This window comes from Melopsittacus undulatus, chromosome 2 (assembly GCF_012275295.1).
Source record: "Melopsittacus undulatus isolate bMelUnd1 chromosome 2, bMelUnd1.mat.Z, whole genome shotgun sequence".
NCBI classification, from domain to species: Eukaryota; Metazoa; Chordata; class Aves; order Psittaciformes; family Psittaculidae; genus Melopsittacus; species Melopsittacus undulatus.
The window spans coordinates 93666474-93682481 of record NC_047528.1 but is presented as its reverse complement, the minus strand read 5'-3'; the positions used below and the strand labels follow the sequence as shown (position 1 = coordinate 93682481).

The window sequence follows — 16008 nt, the reverse complement described above, 5'->3', positions numbered from 1 at the left end:
CGGAACCGTTGGGGTGAGCCGGCCGCGGTGCAGGCCGTGTCCCCTGTTGTTCGGAGGCAATTAGCCCAGTTGGCGGAGGCTTAAGCCCGCAGCTGGGGGCGGCAGTGGAACCGCACACCGCCCCGCCCCTCAACGGGAAGCGGAAGGGTTTCGGGGCGGCTCCGCTCCCCGCCGGAGAGGGCAGCACCCTGTGCCATGGCGGGACTGCGCTGGCAGCCTCGCTGCTGATGGAACCCCTCTCCGGGAGCCGCCATGGCCGCCCTCTGGTGCGCCCTCTGTAGCTGCCTCCTACTCTGCGGTGAGTCCGCCCCAGGCCTGGCGGGGGACAGCGGTGGGTTGCGGCTCCCCCGGAAGAGCGATCGTCCTCCCGCGGGGAGCAAGGGGGGAGGCGGCGGAGGGGGTCGCTAGAAGCGGCCGGCTTTGTTCTTGGGGGCCACGCTACCTCGAGAGCCCCGGGACCGGTTGCTGCGCGGAGGGCGTCGAGGCGCCCGCTGGTTCCCAGATCCCGCTGCCGGCGGGCTTTCCCCCCGCTCAGAGGCTGTATCTGTGCACGGAAACTGGAATTGCCCTTTGGACGCTTGTGCGAGTCCCATGGTGTGGAAGAGAAACCGCGCTCCTGCAGGCACAACGAGCGTGGCACAGGAGCAGCGGTGCCTGAGCGGCCGGCACGGGCTGGGCTGCTCCGGCAGCAGACGCTCAGAGGGGCCGGGCGTGTGTGAGACTGCGGTGTCCTATGATCAGTGTATAAACCTCACACTCACAAAGTGCAAACCCACAGAAGTATACTCTCATCAATTTGGGTCCACAGTGCCGAGTAAAAATTGAGCTGGAGGCTTTTCAAGTAGGAAACACCATCTGGGAAGCGAACCTTCCAAGGCATCTCGCTTATGAGGATTTACCATCCCAGCTTTGGAGGGAGCTTCCTCAAAATGTAGGCAGCACCCTAGCAAGGGTTCTTCATAGCAAGGACCACATCTTGCGGGACAGGAAAAGTCGGATGTCTTGTACTAACCAGGCTTTTCTGCAGCTGTGTTGTTCACACTGAGGCTTTGCAGTCCATTGTTACCTGTGCCCATCTTCCTTAGTGTCCTGCACTCCTGGGGTTTTGCAGGGAGGAGACGATGTGGGTGCAGGAGGCTGGAGGTGCCTGCAGAGGGGCACAGTGTGTGCTCGGGCAGAGATCTCAGAAGGAGAGTGCCCGAGACTGGTATGGGCAAGGGCATATTTGTACAGGGATGACATCTCTCAAGAAGGCTGGGGTGCAGGGAAGCAAGCAACTTCTGCTTTTATGGTCTGAAGCGCATTCAAGTTGATTTGTTGGGTGCAAGGTGAACATTGCAGGAATTGAGTCTGTGAAACAGTTTCTATTTAAGCAGGGTCTAGATTCAAAACTCTTGTATTCTAAAGGTGGGTAAGCAACATACTAATTTCATGTATTTATGTATCAACTATAGACATACAAGTTATTTATCTTGGAACACGTGTCATTAGGTTTTATTCCTATGACATTTAAGCACTAGTCTGACCTGATGGGGATTTCTTTGCCTTTGCAAGAATGGGCCAAAATCCTTTTGATTTTAGTTTTGATATCAACAACTATTTTAAAATTATTAAATCATAACAGTAATGATCTGTTCATCAATACTAATAGTTTCCTTTATTTGGTTTTAATAAAGCAAGACAGTTGTGTCTCCATCACTTGTGAAGAGTGCCAGTCAATGATATATAGTGCATTTAATAGCTCTTTTGCCTTCCAAGGTAGTTTGTGTTTATCTCTTTTTCAAAAAGGTGGTTGAATAACACCATGTGTAAAGCATTTCAAATGGCAATGCTAATCCATGCAGTGATGACAAACATGCTTATGGTGGGTGGGTTTTTTGAATTATTTCAGTCTTATGCACAGGTCTATGTATAAAGGCTGTTCACGTTCTCTTAAAAATAAAACCAAAACCAGCACATCAATCCCCACAGCCATGTTATTTCCATAGTGCTAGTGAAAACAACTGATTTTGACAATCTCAGTGAGAGTTCATCCACCTAGCTTTATGGGCACTGAGTCTTCGGCGGTAACAAGTTAGTCATGCATAATAAATGATGATATCATAAAGACTGCACTTACTGGAAATCACTGATGCTGGCTAACTTGTTTTTGTTGCACAAGGTCACAAGGAAGGATAGGCATCAGGATTAAAATTAATCACATTAAAGGCTGTTTTAAAAACATTTCTGAGGCAAGGTAGAGAAAGGAGGCTGTATTTAAGCTATGGATGATTGAGAAGGGGCTGGAGGAACATATACTAAAATGTTTATTTGGTTTTGATTGCTCCCACAGTATCTGGAAAAGTGCCAAAACCCCAAAATGCAAGGATTACTTCAGTTAATCTTCGTAGCATTTTACAGTGGGATGCACCTAGGTTTTACAAAGGGAATATAAGTTACACTGTCCAATCTAAGAGGTAAGTCTGGGAAGTTTGATTTCTTCAGTCCATGTTTTACAGCTGCATGTGTTTGTGATTCGTTTCCTTTTTTTTTACAGGAAGGTCAGTAGCTGTCCCTTTCTTTTAGCTGGTACAAGGTTTATCTTCTGAGCTAAATAACAGGGCAGGGACATTTTCTACACATTTCACACCCAAGGTGTTACCTGTTTGAAAGAGAACTCTCAAAGCACAGTTTAGAGAGAAGACATTGTTTATTCTGCAGGGTGCTCAGTGGTGCATTTCCACGAATCAAGCACACCTGATGAGGCTTCTTCATTACATCTACACACAGAAGTTCCAAGGTAGTACACTCCCAGTTACAGTGATTGGTCAGTAATCTACAACCATTGGCTCTTAGATACTCTTGTCTCTGTTTAAAGGCATGGTATAGATTTCTTTCAGTACACATGTTTGTGAGTAAAGGTCTCTGTGGGCAAGGGTGTGATTTTTAGTATTATAATGAAGGCAGTTCCCTTCAGCAATGCCTTGAAAGTTAGTTCCATTGCCAACTTCTTGTTAATGAGATATATGTTATTGGTGTGAGGATGTTACCCTCCTCTGGGGTCCTTTGGCCTTTGTTCATTCAGTCATCTACTCAAAACAAGACAGTTCTTCTAAACCTTGACAGATATTCACATAGTTTCTCCTGAGGTAAACTTCGATCTTCCTACTGCAAACCCAGCATTAAAGGCAGCTTTGTAGGTACTCCTTTTGGAACCAGAAACATTTTAATGTTGGGTGTTCTTAGCTGTCTGTGTGGTTTTTTTTCTCCATCATGAAGCTGTTACCTCTAATTCAAAGACTTGGTCCTGCAGAGTGTTTAGGACCCTATCTGACCTTTCACTCCAGTAGTAGTTTGTTCTCTGCCACCAATGCAGGCAGCTTGCCTGTGCCCTTAGTGGAAATGCCTGATGAACTGCAGGCTGGTGGCTCATCACAGTGCCTTAAACTTGGGACACATTTTCTGAGGTCTCCTTTTGTCATTTTTGGTAGGTTGATTAAGCTTTGATTTGGTTTTGGCACTGTGTTGCTCCGAGTTGGTCTTTCCTGTTGGGAAATCGGTCTTTGCAGCTGTAGCAAGGAAGGCAGCCACTTCCCCAGCCCACTGGTGGGCTCCGTACCTGCCTCTGTGCTTGGCAACGAAACCATGGGGTAGGGCAGAAGTCTTGTGTTCCTGCTGAAAGTTGAACTCTTTGGCCAAAACAAGGAAAAAGCCAAGACAGGATGTAAAGTGGAGATAGCAGTGCCCACAGGCAGGTGCCTTCTGAGGAGAAATCCTCCATCTTAGTTGAAAGATTTTTCTGAGTTCTGGTAGCAAATACCTTTTGATCACTACATTCCTGCATGGGCTTTTGATGCAAACCAGAAACAGTATCACGTACTGAATGGCTGCAGTGAGTTTTCAGGCTCTGTTTTCTCAGGCTGTTCCTTATATGTGTATCTAAAATTTTCTCTGTCTTTTCCTTATACGTGTATCTTAAAGACACGTCTGAACAAAGTCCAAGTTAGACAGCAAAGCCACACATAGCGATGGCGTCTTGATATTTGCAGACTTGTCTGATAAGTACTGCCTGTTGAATCAAGTTTTGTAACCAATGTCAATAGAAGGGCACCTATTTACTGAATCATAATTTTAATCTTTTATTTTATCATGGCTTTATAGATGCATATAAAATGCTCAATGTGCGTGTACACACTAGTAATGATGTTTCTTATACACTGGATCCAGTTTTTCTTGTTCATGAGTCATAACTGGTTGCATTAACAAACAGATATCCCACTTTTCCGGTTAATTGAGAGGAAATACATTTAGTCATATAAAATTTAAACATCATAGACATGTTGTTTCTCTTCCATACAGCATCAATTTACCTGGAGACACATATGAAAATGTGAGCACAAATTTGAGACTCACAGAGTGTGATGTCTCTTCTCTGTCTGCGTATGGAGACTACATTTTACAGGTTCGAGCAGAGTCAGAAAATGACCATTCAGACTGGACAACCATCAGATTTAAGCCAATGGATGACAGTAAGCACTTTTGTAATCTTCAGGAAAACCCACCAGATTGGATGGTATTAATGCACCTTTACAGTTTGACTCCATAAGAAAACCTATAGCATGCAGATAATTTTAAAATGTAATTACATTGAACAATAAAACCTTAGTTATAACATTTCCAGTTTCTGAAGGCAGAAGTTGCTGTCAGAAGGCACTGCAGATTCATTATTATAGCTAGATGTTAGTATTGGTACTTGAAACCTCTTTTGAGGAAGTTTTCAAAAACGTACATCTTTCCCTTAAAACAAGGATCATATCAAAACAAGGGTCACATATATTTTTCAATCAGGGAGATTCAATCTGAATCAAGGATTCAGATGTCCTGTATATCTCAAGAAGTTCAATTACTTTCTTTTTGATTGCTATGCCAGGCAAAAGCTTTCTTTTATTTTTTTTGTTGAAAAAGTCACAGAGAAAGGTTAATTTTTAGGTAAAAAATCTTCATTACACAATACTGACATTCTTTTAGAGAAGCCTGATAGTCTTTCATGATAAGTGATTTAGGCATTGCCTTGCATTAGAGTGTACAACAGAGATATAATCATGTTGCTGTCACCTGAGCTTGGGGATGAGAGGCTGGTTTTTACCAAGTAGAGTCTTTTATTTTGAACGTTCTTACTCCACTCATAAGCAAAAATCAAATTATTTTAGATTACATAGTTAATGGTACCCAAGGCTTTTTTTCCTCACAACTGTTAATACAAAACCATTCATGAAGCTTCTGTTGCATCTCATCTTTTGAGAAAAAACTTTACATTTCTTTTTCTCCTGTTCTGCCTCCATTTGTTGAAATTTCATCATTCTGTTCCTTGGATTCCAGAATGCAATTTTACAGTTTACAGCTTTGTTTTTCAAGATGCTTTTATTACCTCTTCAAAAGTGTAATGTTGATATAATTTAATCTGTCTATAAGGGAAGCACTGAAACATAGTAACATCAACATTACAAGTATGAGCTACAGCCAAAAGAAGATGTAATACAAAAAGCATTTGTGGATTTTCAGAGTAGAGAGCAAACTTGTAAATCATTAACAGAGTTGTAGTTTGACATACAAGTGAAATAGCGTGTGGCCTTCAGAGCAGGCTTGGCTTTGGAAAGGCAACTTATTTTTCAATGGAAAACTCTAGGTATAAAACTACTTGGAAAGAACTACCTGGGAGTACTGGCTAAATCTCTGAGGAGGACATGAGTAGTTTTAATGTTGCCATAACCAATCTGAGCAGGGTATCATGATCAAAATATCTGATATTCCTTTCTGTGTTACTAATCCTATTAGTACTTTTTTACTGAATTCCACTCTGTATTATAGGAATAGCCTAAGAAAAGCAGAGCAACCAAGACCCTCCTCACATTTTTTTTTGTAAGCTCAACAACCCATTCATGAGCATTGCATGAATGTATGCTTCAGTGAGCAGTTTGTCTGAGGCTTTTTATTGTTATTTTCAATTATAGAAGCGCATATTTCTAGAGGAATGCAAAATCATCTTTTTTGAGCTTTTGCTTTCTCGGACACTTCATAGTGTGACTGCAGCCAGGCAGAACTTTGGTGAGGCAGCCAGGGCAGTTTTTCACTGGAATTATAGAAGACTTTAATGGAGAGCTCATGTCTGACACAACGTAGTTAAGTAAGGTGAAATCATGAAATGATTTAGGTAGCTGCACAAAAACATAATAAGGAAAAGCCATTTACAAATGGCAAGAATACAATATTCTGTCTAAGGAGTATAAGAAATGCAGAAATAATTCAAATGTTTCAGTTTTTCAAAATTATCAGAGTGAAAGAAACATTAAAACACTTCACTAGAGGTCTCCTCAGAAAAGACAGACGTTGCAGCAGATTGGCCCAGAAGGAGAAGTGAGTAATAACCTATAGAAATAGTCCTTCCTCTCCCAGGAGTCACACAGCTGGCAGAAGGGAACTGAGTTAATTTAATCTATGGGAAATGTAGTCTGCAATAGCATCTGTTCCCTAACAGCAAAAATAAATCTCTTTCAAGAGCAATTCTATAAGGAAAGGATTTATTTATGCCTGATCCATGATAAGAAATAACTTTTTTCTGATAAAATTTGTTAAAGCGTGACTTGTCATGGGTTGTATAAAAATGTCAAACTGAAAACAACATGAAACTGAATTCTGTTCTTCTCTTCCACCGTTCTAATGTATAGCCATCATTGGGCCACCTGATGTAAAAGTGAAGTCAGAGTCTGGGTCCCTGCATGTGGATTTCATAGGCCCTTTTGCTGAGCGTGACAACTGGCCTCTGAAGCAGTATTACGGTTCATGGAATTACAGGATACTGTACTGGAAGAATGGCAGCACTGCTTCTGGGGTATTGTGACTCCATGATTTTGATTCTTGCTTTTCTTGGTAAAGTACCATACTAATGAAGTTCTTAAAGCTAACAGTACTGAAATAAAAATGTATGTCTACTAATTAGTGTAAGAAAGTCTAGTCACTACAACTGCTATTCAGAGCAAAGAGCTGTGCAGTTAAACAGTAGCACTGATATAATTTGCTCTTTCTGTAATTAGAACTAGCTGCTATGTTATGAGCGTTTATTCTCTCAGTTCAGTGATGTGTTTATCAGCGATGCAGGCTTCCTCACCAAATCCCTGAATTTCATACATATAAGCAAGGGTAAATTTAGAAGCTGTAATGTCAGCAATGTCTGTGATCATGGCTATAAACTGACTTGGATTCAAATCCCATGTAATTCAAGTATTTGTGCTCTTTGTGGGACTTTGGGCTTTGAATACCACCATGGATTAGGCTTTATAGTAACTGTGGTCACCTTCACCTCTTCAGTTTCCATAAGCTGTAATTTGTTTCCTTCCTCTCATGGACAGCCTCTTCCACAGGCAAATGTGTCACTCAGCTCCCCACAGAATGCATGGAGAAAGGTCATAAATAAGATATTAATTATAGGGTCATAGGTTCTATTACAGGAAAAAAGGAAGCTCTTTACTGGAAGATACCAGTCACAGTGTAATTAGTGCTTTGTACATCAGTACAATTTTCATATAATAGGGCTCCACTACATATAATTGTGATTTTTGTTTGTTATCCTGGAAAAATTCTTAGGTATTCAATTCCAGGAAATGAGGGATCATCATTTCCAAAAAACAGACTACAAAAAGTGAAGGTATTTCTGTATATGGGATGCAAACTTAGGCAAACATACAGAGAAAGTGAGAGGTTCAGGTAGAATCTGTGCTTATGACACCTTAGAGCAAAAGTCTGCGAAATTCCATAGGGATCAAAGAAGCAGAAGGAATAGACTATGTAACTTCATAGGTTGTTTTTCAAACAGATCCTTGCTTATAATGTTAAAACCTAGCTATACAGTCCCCTCATCCCTGAGAAAGAACCTGTTACTGCATAATAGGCATCCTATAGGGGCTCCTATACTCTTCAGGAATCCTATAGTTAGATGGACATAACCAGTCATGCCTGTAAGCAGCAAGCTGCATCTGCTGGCAGTCACCTAATAGCAGCCAGAAAGTCAGTGATGTGAATGGTCTCAGAGTGACCACAGCTGAAATCCAAGTAGTTATCGGTTATTTGACACAGGCAGGGAATCTCCTTCTGCCTTTAAAAACCTTGTTCACATTGCATCTACAACTGCTAGGATTTGTCCTCCTAAATGATGAGATGTTTTACTAAAGGATGATCAGAGGGCTGGAGCACCTCTCCTATGAAGACAAGTGGAGAGAGATGGGCTTTTTCAGTCTATAGAAGAGAATGTTCCTGGGAAATGTTGTAGCAGCTTTCCAGTAACTAAAAGATGCCTAAAAGTAATCTGAGAAGGGACTTTTAGGGCATGTAGTGATAGGATGAGGAGGAATGGCTTTAAACTGAGAAAGGTGAGATTTAGATTAGACATTAGTAAGAAATTCTTTACTATGTGGGTGGCAAAAGTTGTCCAGAGAAGCTGTGGCTGCCCCATCGCTGGCAGTGCTCAAGGCCAGGTTGGATGGGGCTTGGAGCAACCTGGTCTAGTGGAAGGTGTCCCTGCCCATGGCAGGGGGTTGGAATTAGGTGATCTTTAACCCAAACCTTCCAACCCAAACCATTCTGTGATTCTAAATGTAATTGTAATTACTTAGCTAGACCATTGGACTCATGCTTTTCTTTTTTTTTTTTGTATTCTCTGTTATTAGGTAACTCATGTAGACACTAAACATAACACTGAAATCCTATCTCAGCTGGAGCCATGGACAATATATTGTATTCAAGTGCAAGCAGTTATCCCCGAGTGGAACAAAACAGGGGAACTGAGTGAAGTGCTTTGTGAGAAGACAACCCACAACGGTAATACCTGGTGAATCACAACAGGACACGTACTGTAGGCAGCTGGGAAATGTGTAAAGCCATTCAGAATGACTGTCAGTGTAACATGTGAAACTTCCAAAAATGGATGTGTTTGTTACTTTGGTATTGTTTGGTGGTTAATAGCTATGTGCCTTTGGAGTGCAGGAATTGGAAACAAAGTGAAAACTACAAGTGATATGGCACCGATAGCATGATGCTTTACTTCACTCCAGATCCCTCTATGCTCCTCACACTCTGCAAATCAGGGTTAAATGGAGCATGTGCTCTTCACTGATCATGCTGAGTCTGAATTTCTTTTACCTTCAGCTGTATTCATTATCCTATGAAAGTCTTTGTTGTGTATTTGTCACTGAGAAAGGAATTGGCCCCTGTTTTGCAGTCTGCTTCACCTGTGGTGACAATGCCTGTGCCTGTCATAAGGGTAGGCCATGCTGCTCTTTCTGTGTGAAACAGAGAATTTCCTAATCAGTAATATGAACAAATATTTTGTTCAGGTACTTTCCTTCTCATTTTGAAGGTAGTTACATAAGAAAAGCACTTCCAAGCCATGCCACCTAGGCTGCTGTCTGCAGAGCCCAGCCATTAACCACCACGTGGTCTGACCCTGCTGCCTTAGCAGGGAACTTCGTGTCCCCAGTTAAAGAAAGGATGATACACATTATGTCTCTGAAAAAGTTAGTATTTCAGCTAACATGCCCTCAAATAATGTGGAAAATCAGAGGCAGAGACACAGGAAGGCAGCTCTCTGCGGGAGCTGCTGGGCTAAGCTGTTTCTCATAAGTTTTTTTCATGTAAAATATTTCCTCACATGTTTCTCCTACATGAACACTACCTGCATGCACTGCAGTTGAATTGCACGCTGGTTTTGGTGGCGGTGTTCCTTGTTAGTTCATGGCTAGACCAGTGCTTAGCATGCATAGGTTGGTTTAAAACATTTATATGGGGATACATCTCAATTCCCATTGCCTGTTGTGAAATCCCCAAGCATGACCTTTATTTTTAACGGCTAAGCAGTTTTGAATTTTATCATAATTTTTCCCTTGCTGTCTTTACTTTGCTGCCATTTTTACATGATACTGCCTTATGGATACTTCTGTAGGTCTTTTTTCCTTTAATCATTTGCATAGTCTTGCATGTAGAATCACCTGTATGTGTAACTGTAAATGTCTATATACGCTGGCTTGTAAGGTTGTATTGAGAACTTCAACTCAGCCTATTCAGGCACAAAATTTAAGAGCTAATCTGGATTGAAGACTTATTTTTGCAGTTACAATTTTGTGATAGTTTGGTTTGGTTTGTTTTTTGGGGTTTGGTGGTTTGGTTGGTTTTTTTGGTTGGTTGGCTTTTGTTTTGGTTTTAATTCCATGGAGAAAATGAAAATTTGAAAAGAATGTATCCAGAAATTAATAATCACAGGTTTAAGTTTGGTTTGGTTTGGTTTTTTCTTTCTTGTCTTGCAGGTGTAACTCCTGTGTGGATAGTTGTGACCATTCTCATAGGATCAATGTTGGTTGTTGTGATATCTGTTCCTGTTTGTTTCTTTTTGGTTTTGTATCTGTATCGACTCACCAAACATGTTTTATGTCCTTCCTATGTTTTCCCACAACACTTGAAAGAGGTTTGTTTTCTCCCTAATACAGTTAAAATTGGCAGAAGCAGGTGCTTTTCAAAAGCTTTCTGCGCCAAAACCTTTAGAGCTTCTTTTATTTTGCCTTTTTTCATTTGCACCTGACTGTGAGCCATCTGTAAAGTGCAGGCTGTTCTGAGGGGGTTTTAGATTAGAAGCAGCAATGCTGGTTATCTGTTGTCATACAGTTGTGTACGGTGAAACGCTTCTGCCAAACACAAAAGCCATTCAAATAAGCGTAAATGATGAAGTTGTGAACTTTGGGAAAAGCTGACAAAGGAAGGTACTTTTCTGCATGAGAAAGGTAGTGGAAGTTAGGTCATTTAATATTTAATTTCCAGCATTATAAGGTCATACATTTTGCATGTATGTTATCTTGCATGTTCAAGTTCTGTGGAGCTGCATAGGCATAAGTAAGAAGCAGTGATATTAGACTTCTTTTTGAAGTATACTGCTATATAATAAACTCTAAAATACTGTCATCTTGAACTGTTCTGCACAGAATGGTCCAAAATATTTAAAGCTGAACAAGTTCAAAACCTGGCATAGGCTTTTATTCCTAAAGTAACTGCCTAATTTGTGATGTGAAGCTTTCTATGGCTTCCATTTTAGAGTGAGAGAATAACAGGTGTTAACCTTCTCTTCCTCTTTTAGATTGTAAACAATTGAAATATGTCTCCCCATCTCATTTTAGACTTAAAATTGCACATTTGAAATAAGGTTCTTTCACAAACACAATAATGTGTTTTAACTTCAGTGAAGAATGTACAGAAATCTGAAAGTTCAAAATAAAATAAAAGCAGTGAATATCAACCATTACTACTGGGGAATACCACTGACCCTTCTTACCCATATAGCAACATAAAAAGGCTGTATCAGAATCTCCTTCAAGAAACAAGGCTATAAAGACTGTTACACATGCCAAAGTTAGCAGCTTTGCTGAATTTCCAGCAGTTTCTCTCATCCTTCATTTTGACTTAGAGTTCATCAGGCTTTGCAGCAGACTTAGCAATTGTCTTGCACTTCGAGCACACGCTCAATGCACAGTGAGAACCTGGAGCAGAGCTGCTGGGAAGGCAGCATTGCTCTTATCAATACAGGATGTGGTCAGATTTCATTTTGCTCACAGGCTTCTCACAAGAAAAGGAGAATTTTTATCTTGCGCTGGTGGCTTATAATGGTAAATCAAAGTAATCAAGGTCAGTCATGCTTACCTATAATTACTTTTATCAAAGGCAGTGGTTTCACTACATGAACATTTGAGATTGCAGGTTACTGACAGAATATTTCAAATCACAGTTTGCTAGAAAAAGGTCTAATGGTAATATTAGGTTGCTTGGGGGAGGGGGTAGTTTGTAATTACAATGAGCAGGGCTCCTGATAGAGCATCTTGTTTCTTATGTAAAATATGCTAAAGTAATAGACAGGGGGCAGGTAACAAGAACACAACACAGTTGTACTCCTCCAGCCACTACCATTAAAATGAACTGCCATTTCAGCTGCCAAAGCAAGTGGTTAACATGTTATTACAATGTTGAGTAGGTGTGCAGTTCTTGTTGACATTCAAAATGTTGACAGTCGTGACATCCTGTGAAGTCCATGTTGATTCTTGAGGTTCCATCTTACCAGTAGAACAGGGAGTGGGAGGAAGCTGTGATTTTCTGGTGCTAAAATTAAGCCATATTTCTCACTGAACTGCATAGCCTCACAAATTTCCATCCCTTGCCTTTACTTAACAAAAGGGTTATGGTTTATGTTGACATTTAAAGCATCACCATTTGATGTCTGCACAGACAGCTCTCTGAGATGGCAGGAACAGTTCACATCTCTTTAAGTTGTTTGGCAAATCTCTCTGCAAACTACTTCACCCACAGCCAAGTCACCATTTTTAGGTTTTTTGTTTCCAAACAAAACCTAGGTTTTGTTTTTGTTTTTTTGTTAAGAAAGTTTATATTCCAAAGAAATCACTAACACCTAGGGTATTTTCTTGCAAATAAAGGCACTTCTGCCTTGTTTTCAAGCCTTGCACAGGATGTTAAAGTGAGCAGGGAGGTTATTAGGTTGTTGCCGATCTGGGAATTCTTAGGATTGAGAAAAGCAATTGATGTGTCGAAAATAATGTAAAACATATTACTAAGCAAACAGGATGGTATGGCTGGTGAAGTCTAACTCTCATTTCCTCTTCCCTTCACAGTTCTTGAACAAGCCTTCCAGTGGTTCACAGATTTTTTCTCCAGTCCCACAAGAAGAGCACCTTTTTTATGACAAGCTAACTGTAATTTCAGAAGAATCCAAAAGTCACAGTGATGAGACTGGAGATGAAGCCAGCAAGACACCAGAGCACCTTCAGGACTCTGAACAAGAAGATTCTGATTCAAGAACAGTGTCAGTTTCAGAAAAGGCCTGAATGCACTCCTCATGCTTCACTCAGACCAAAGGAAAAGCAAATGGTCTGTTGAACTTCTAATTGCTATGGTCTTAAGACAGTAAAAATACATGAAGAAGTGTACACAGACTTTTGACAGACTCATACTATTTTTTTGAGTACAAGAAACTTGACTATAAACAAAGAATTGAGCAATACATAATTTTTGCTGCTGTTTGCAGTGGCTCACTGTTGAGTTGTAGCAATGCCTAGCACTGTGTCATGACATTATTTTAAAGAGCAATTACATATAATGCTAATTTAACTTTGATGAACTATTTATTGCAAAAGTTAATAAAACTGAAATCTTATATAAGGTTTGTAAAAGAAAATTCTATTTTGTAAAGTAAGACCTGATCTGACTTATTTTTTGCAGTGAGAAATTGTGTGTATTTCTTAAGGATAACCCTAGTGGTGTGATCTTTTTATTAAATGTTTTTTTTACCTGATGCGGAGTTGTAAAGTTATTCTGATGGCATGAACTTGGTATGAATAAACCACACACAAATACTCAGTGTGTTTTGCAGTGCAAAGTGTTACTCATACATCATTGCTAAGGATAATGGGAGTGTACCAGTGGACTGTTTAACAGCCCTTCACATTCAGGTATTGCTCACTCCCCTCAGCCTCTGCCCCACAGTTTCTAATGACTAATTAAATTTTGGCTGCCTAATCCAGTGTCCAGTGGAAAACTCTGCAGTTAAAGTGTGAGTTAAAAGGTAAATTCATTTTATTTATCTACTGAAACATCGTCTTAAATAACAACAAAAGAAAATCCAGGTTGACATGACTCCCATATTACATACTATAATCTCATTGGCATGTGAAGGTTACATCCATGCTAATGCTGGGGCATAAAGAGTGATCCTTGCACTCTGTACTGATTTTGTGATGTGAGTCTTTTTGTGTGTATTATTACATCAAAGAAGAGTGAAAAAGAATTCTGTCAGCAGAAGTAACGAGTGAAGTTGTGTGTAAAGGATAACATTATGCTGGAATTGCAACGTTTTTGGCTATGTTTCTGAGGTTTGTTAATTAATGCATACATACACACTTCCTGGGAACCATTGCAGGAGAAAACCTGAGGAAAACAGGCATTGATTCTTTGTACCACTTTGTAATCTGCCACATCTTTTCTGTACCTTTTGATTTTCATCATATTCTGGTTCAATGTGGTATATGAAAAAAATGAGGAAGGATTTTCATTTCAGTTTTTCTTTAAGGCATTTGTTTCATTGGTTCTTTTCTTCACATCTCACCAAAGCTGCTCTGTGAGTGCTGATCCCAATGACAGCCAATGTCCTGTGTCTCATATGCCTCTCCACTGTAAAAATTCAGTTCCCCATGTGTTCCCTACCCTTTCTACCACAGTAGCAGCTTATTCTGTGTAATGGTTTTGGTGGGGTTTTTTGGGTTGTGTGCAACAACATCGCCTTGAACTTTTGAAAGGTTGGCTTCTCCCATCTAGAAAGAGGAAGCATTTCCCCTCATGTGTTTGCCAATACCAGTTGTTGTGCTATCACATGAGAGGAGAGGGAAAGACTGTTCTCAGAATGCTGCTTCCTCTTTCAACGCTTCAGACAAAGGGGGAAAGGAAGGATTTGTTCTGACCAGTTTATTTGTTTAACTTTTCTTTGATATGAAACACAATGTCTTTAAAGAAACAGCTGCTTTAAGTTCACATAAGCCCATCTTCAACCTATATAAGATCTATATCATTGTCACAAAGCCTTTATATAGTGAATTCCAAACTGCAAAATATGTAAGATTCCAGCTGCACCACAACTAGCATAAAATAGGAATGAATTCTGCAACCCTGTATTTCATACGTAGGTTGATGAAGTTTCCAGAAAGACCTGTACAATCCTAGCAAAGGTTAAACCCTCAGTCATACCATGCTCCAGTTGTCTGAAGACATCAAGCTGACAGAGCTGTTAGACTACACTGTCGCTGGTGGCGTTCTAATGCAGTCAAGTTGGTAAATAAAGCTAGGAAACTATATGCCACACAAAACAGAAATGAAGTCTCCAATGCAGAATATATGCCTCTCTGAAAGGGCAGAAAGACTGTGATTGTCTGGTGCCAGAAATCTTCACACAGTGCTAACCTTGCAGTCAGGGCATCCTGCAACACTAATGTCTGCTTGCTTGTCTGCTTATCCTTTGGTCATATGAGCATCCAGCATGTGCATTTGTGCAGTGCAGAGAAGCATTGTTAGTTTTCCTGGTTATAAAGGAATTCAGAAGTAATATTAAACAACTGTGATGAATGCTTCGTTGCCGACTTCTCACCTCAGGTCAAATCACTTGGCTGCATTGTCCTTCTAATTCCATCAGCTCTTAAATGAGGATTATATTATGCAGGTACCACAGTGATGGGAGAGACTGATGCCTCCTAAGTAAGCAGACAAACACCATGCGAGTAATAACAGAGCAAGCAGGAGAGGGGCAAGGCCTGTAGTTAACGTACAGCACCCGAAAAATCAGCAAGGTCCTCATGAAGGGGACAGGGGAAGCTGTACATACAGTGACAGTTAGAAGACAACTTGCTGAACCAGGCAAGGTATTTCTTGGATAACTCTAATGGTTTTTGCTAAATTCCACTCTTCTGACCTCAGAAGATGGTTTATGACTAAAATAACAGTGACAAGCTGTACTTCAGAGCTCCTATATGTGCTGCTCATTGAGACCTGACTGGCAGTAAACACGGAGCAAGTTCATCTCTGGGCATGATCCACAGCAGTTGAAGAAGCCTGCCACAGACAAATGAGGTCCTCCCTTGCCACAGAGCAATCAGTCAGATTGAACTGGAAATTAGAATGAGAAGGGATATTGAAATATTTTGGAAAACTTGACCTGCTATTATGTAGCTTTCCCCAATGGGAAATACCTGAATCCCAAAGAGGATAAAGTCTCAGAAGCAAAATTTTTAACACATGAAGAAAGAAGTGGGGAAGGGAGGGAGAAGGCACACATCTATTTTTATGAAGTGGGGTTTCATGTAAGCACAGGAGTCCAATCCTACTTTGTCCAAGAAATGTAGAAATAGCACCCGAACTTCCAAATGCAGTGCTGGGAATGAAGTG

General features: G+C 40.6%; 1 protein-coding gene across 1 annotated transcript; it reads left to right on the top strand.

Annotated features, from left to right (window-relative positions):
- The first annotated feature begins 149 nt into the window (after positions 1-149).
- IL10RB (interleukin 10 receptor subunit beta) lies at positions 150-13372 on the top strand. The gene is made up of 7 exons (XM_005151789.3): positions 150-298; positions 2333-2456; positions 4339-4508; positions 6705-6868; positions 8700-8850; positions 10332-10489; positions 12693-13372. The coding sequence occupies exons 1-7, from the start codon at positions 253-255 to the stop codon at positions 12903-12905; spliced, it is 1026 nt and encodes a 341-aa protein (XP_005151846.2). The 5' UTR covers positions 150-252; the 3' UTR covers positions 12906-13372.
- Positions 13373-16008: the final 2636 nt, after the last annotated feature.

Excerpts from the sequence above, each read along its gene's own strand:
- IL10RB (XM_005151789.3), top strand. The coding sequence starts at position 253 with ATGGCCGCCCTCTGGTGCGCCCTCTGTAGCTGCCTCCTACTCTGCG. Across the intron at positions 6,869-8,699 it reads ATGGCAGCACTGCTTCTGGG|GTAACTCATGTAGACACTAA; the intron begins GTATTGTGACTC and ends CTCTGTTATTAG. Across the intron at positions 10,490-12,692 it reads TCCCACAACACTTGAAAGAG|TTCTTGAACAAGCCTTCCAG; the intron begins GTTTGTTTTCTC and ends TTCCCTTCACAG.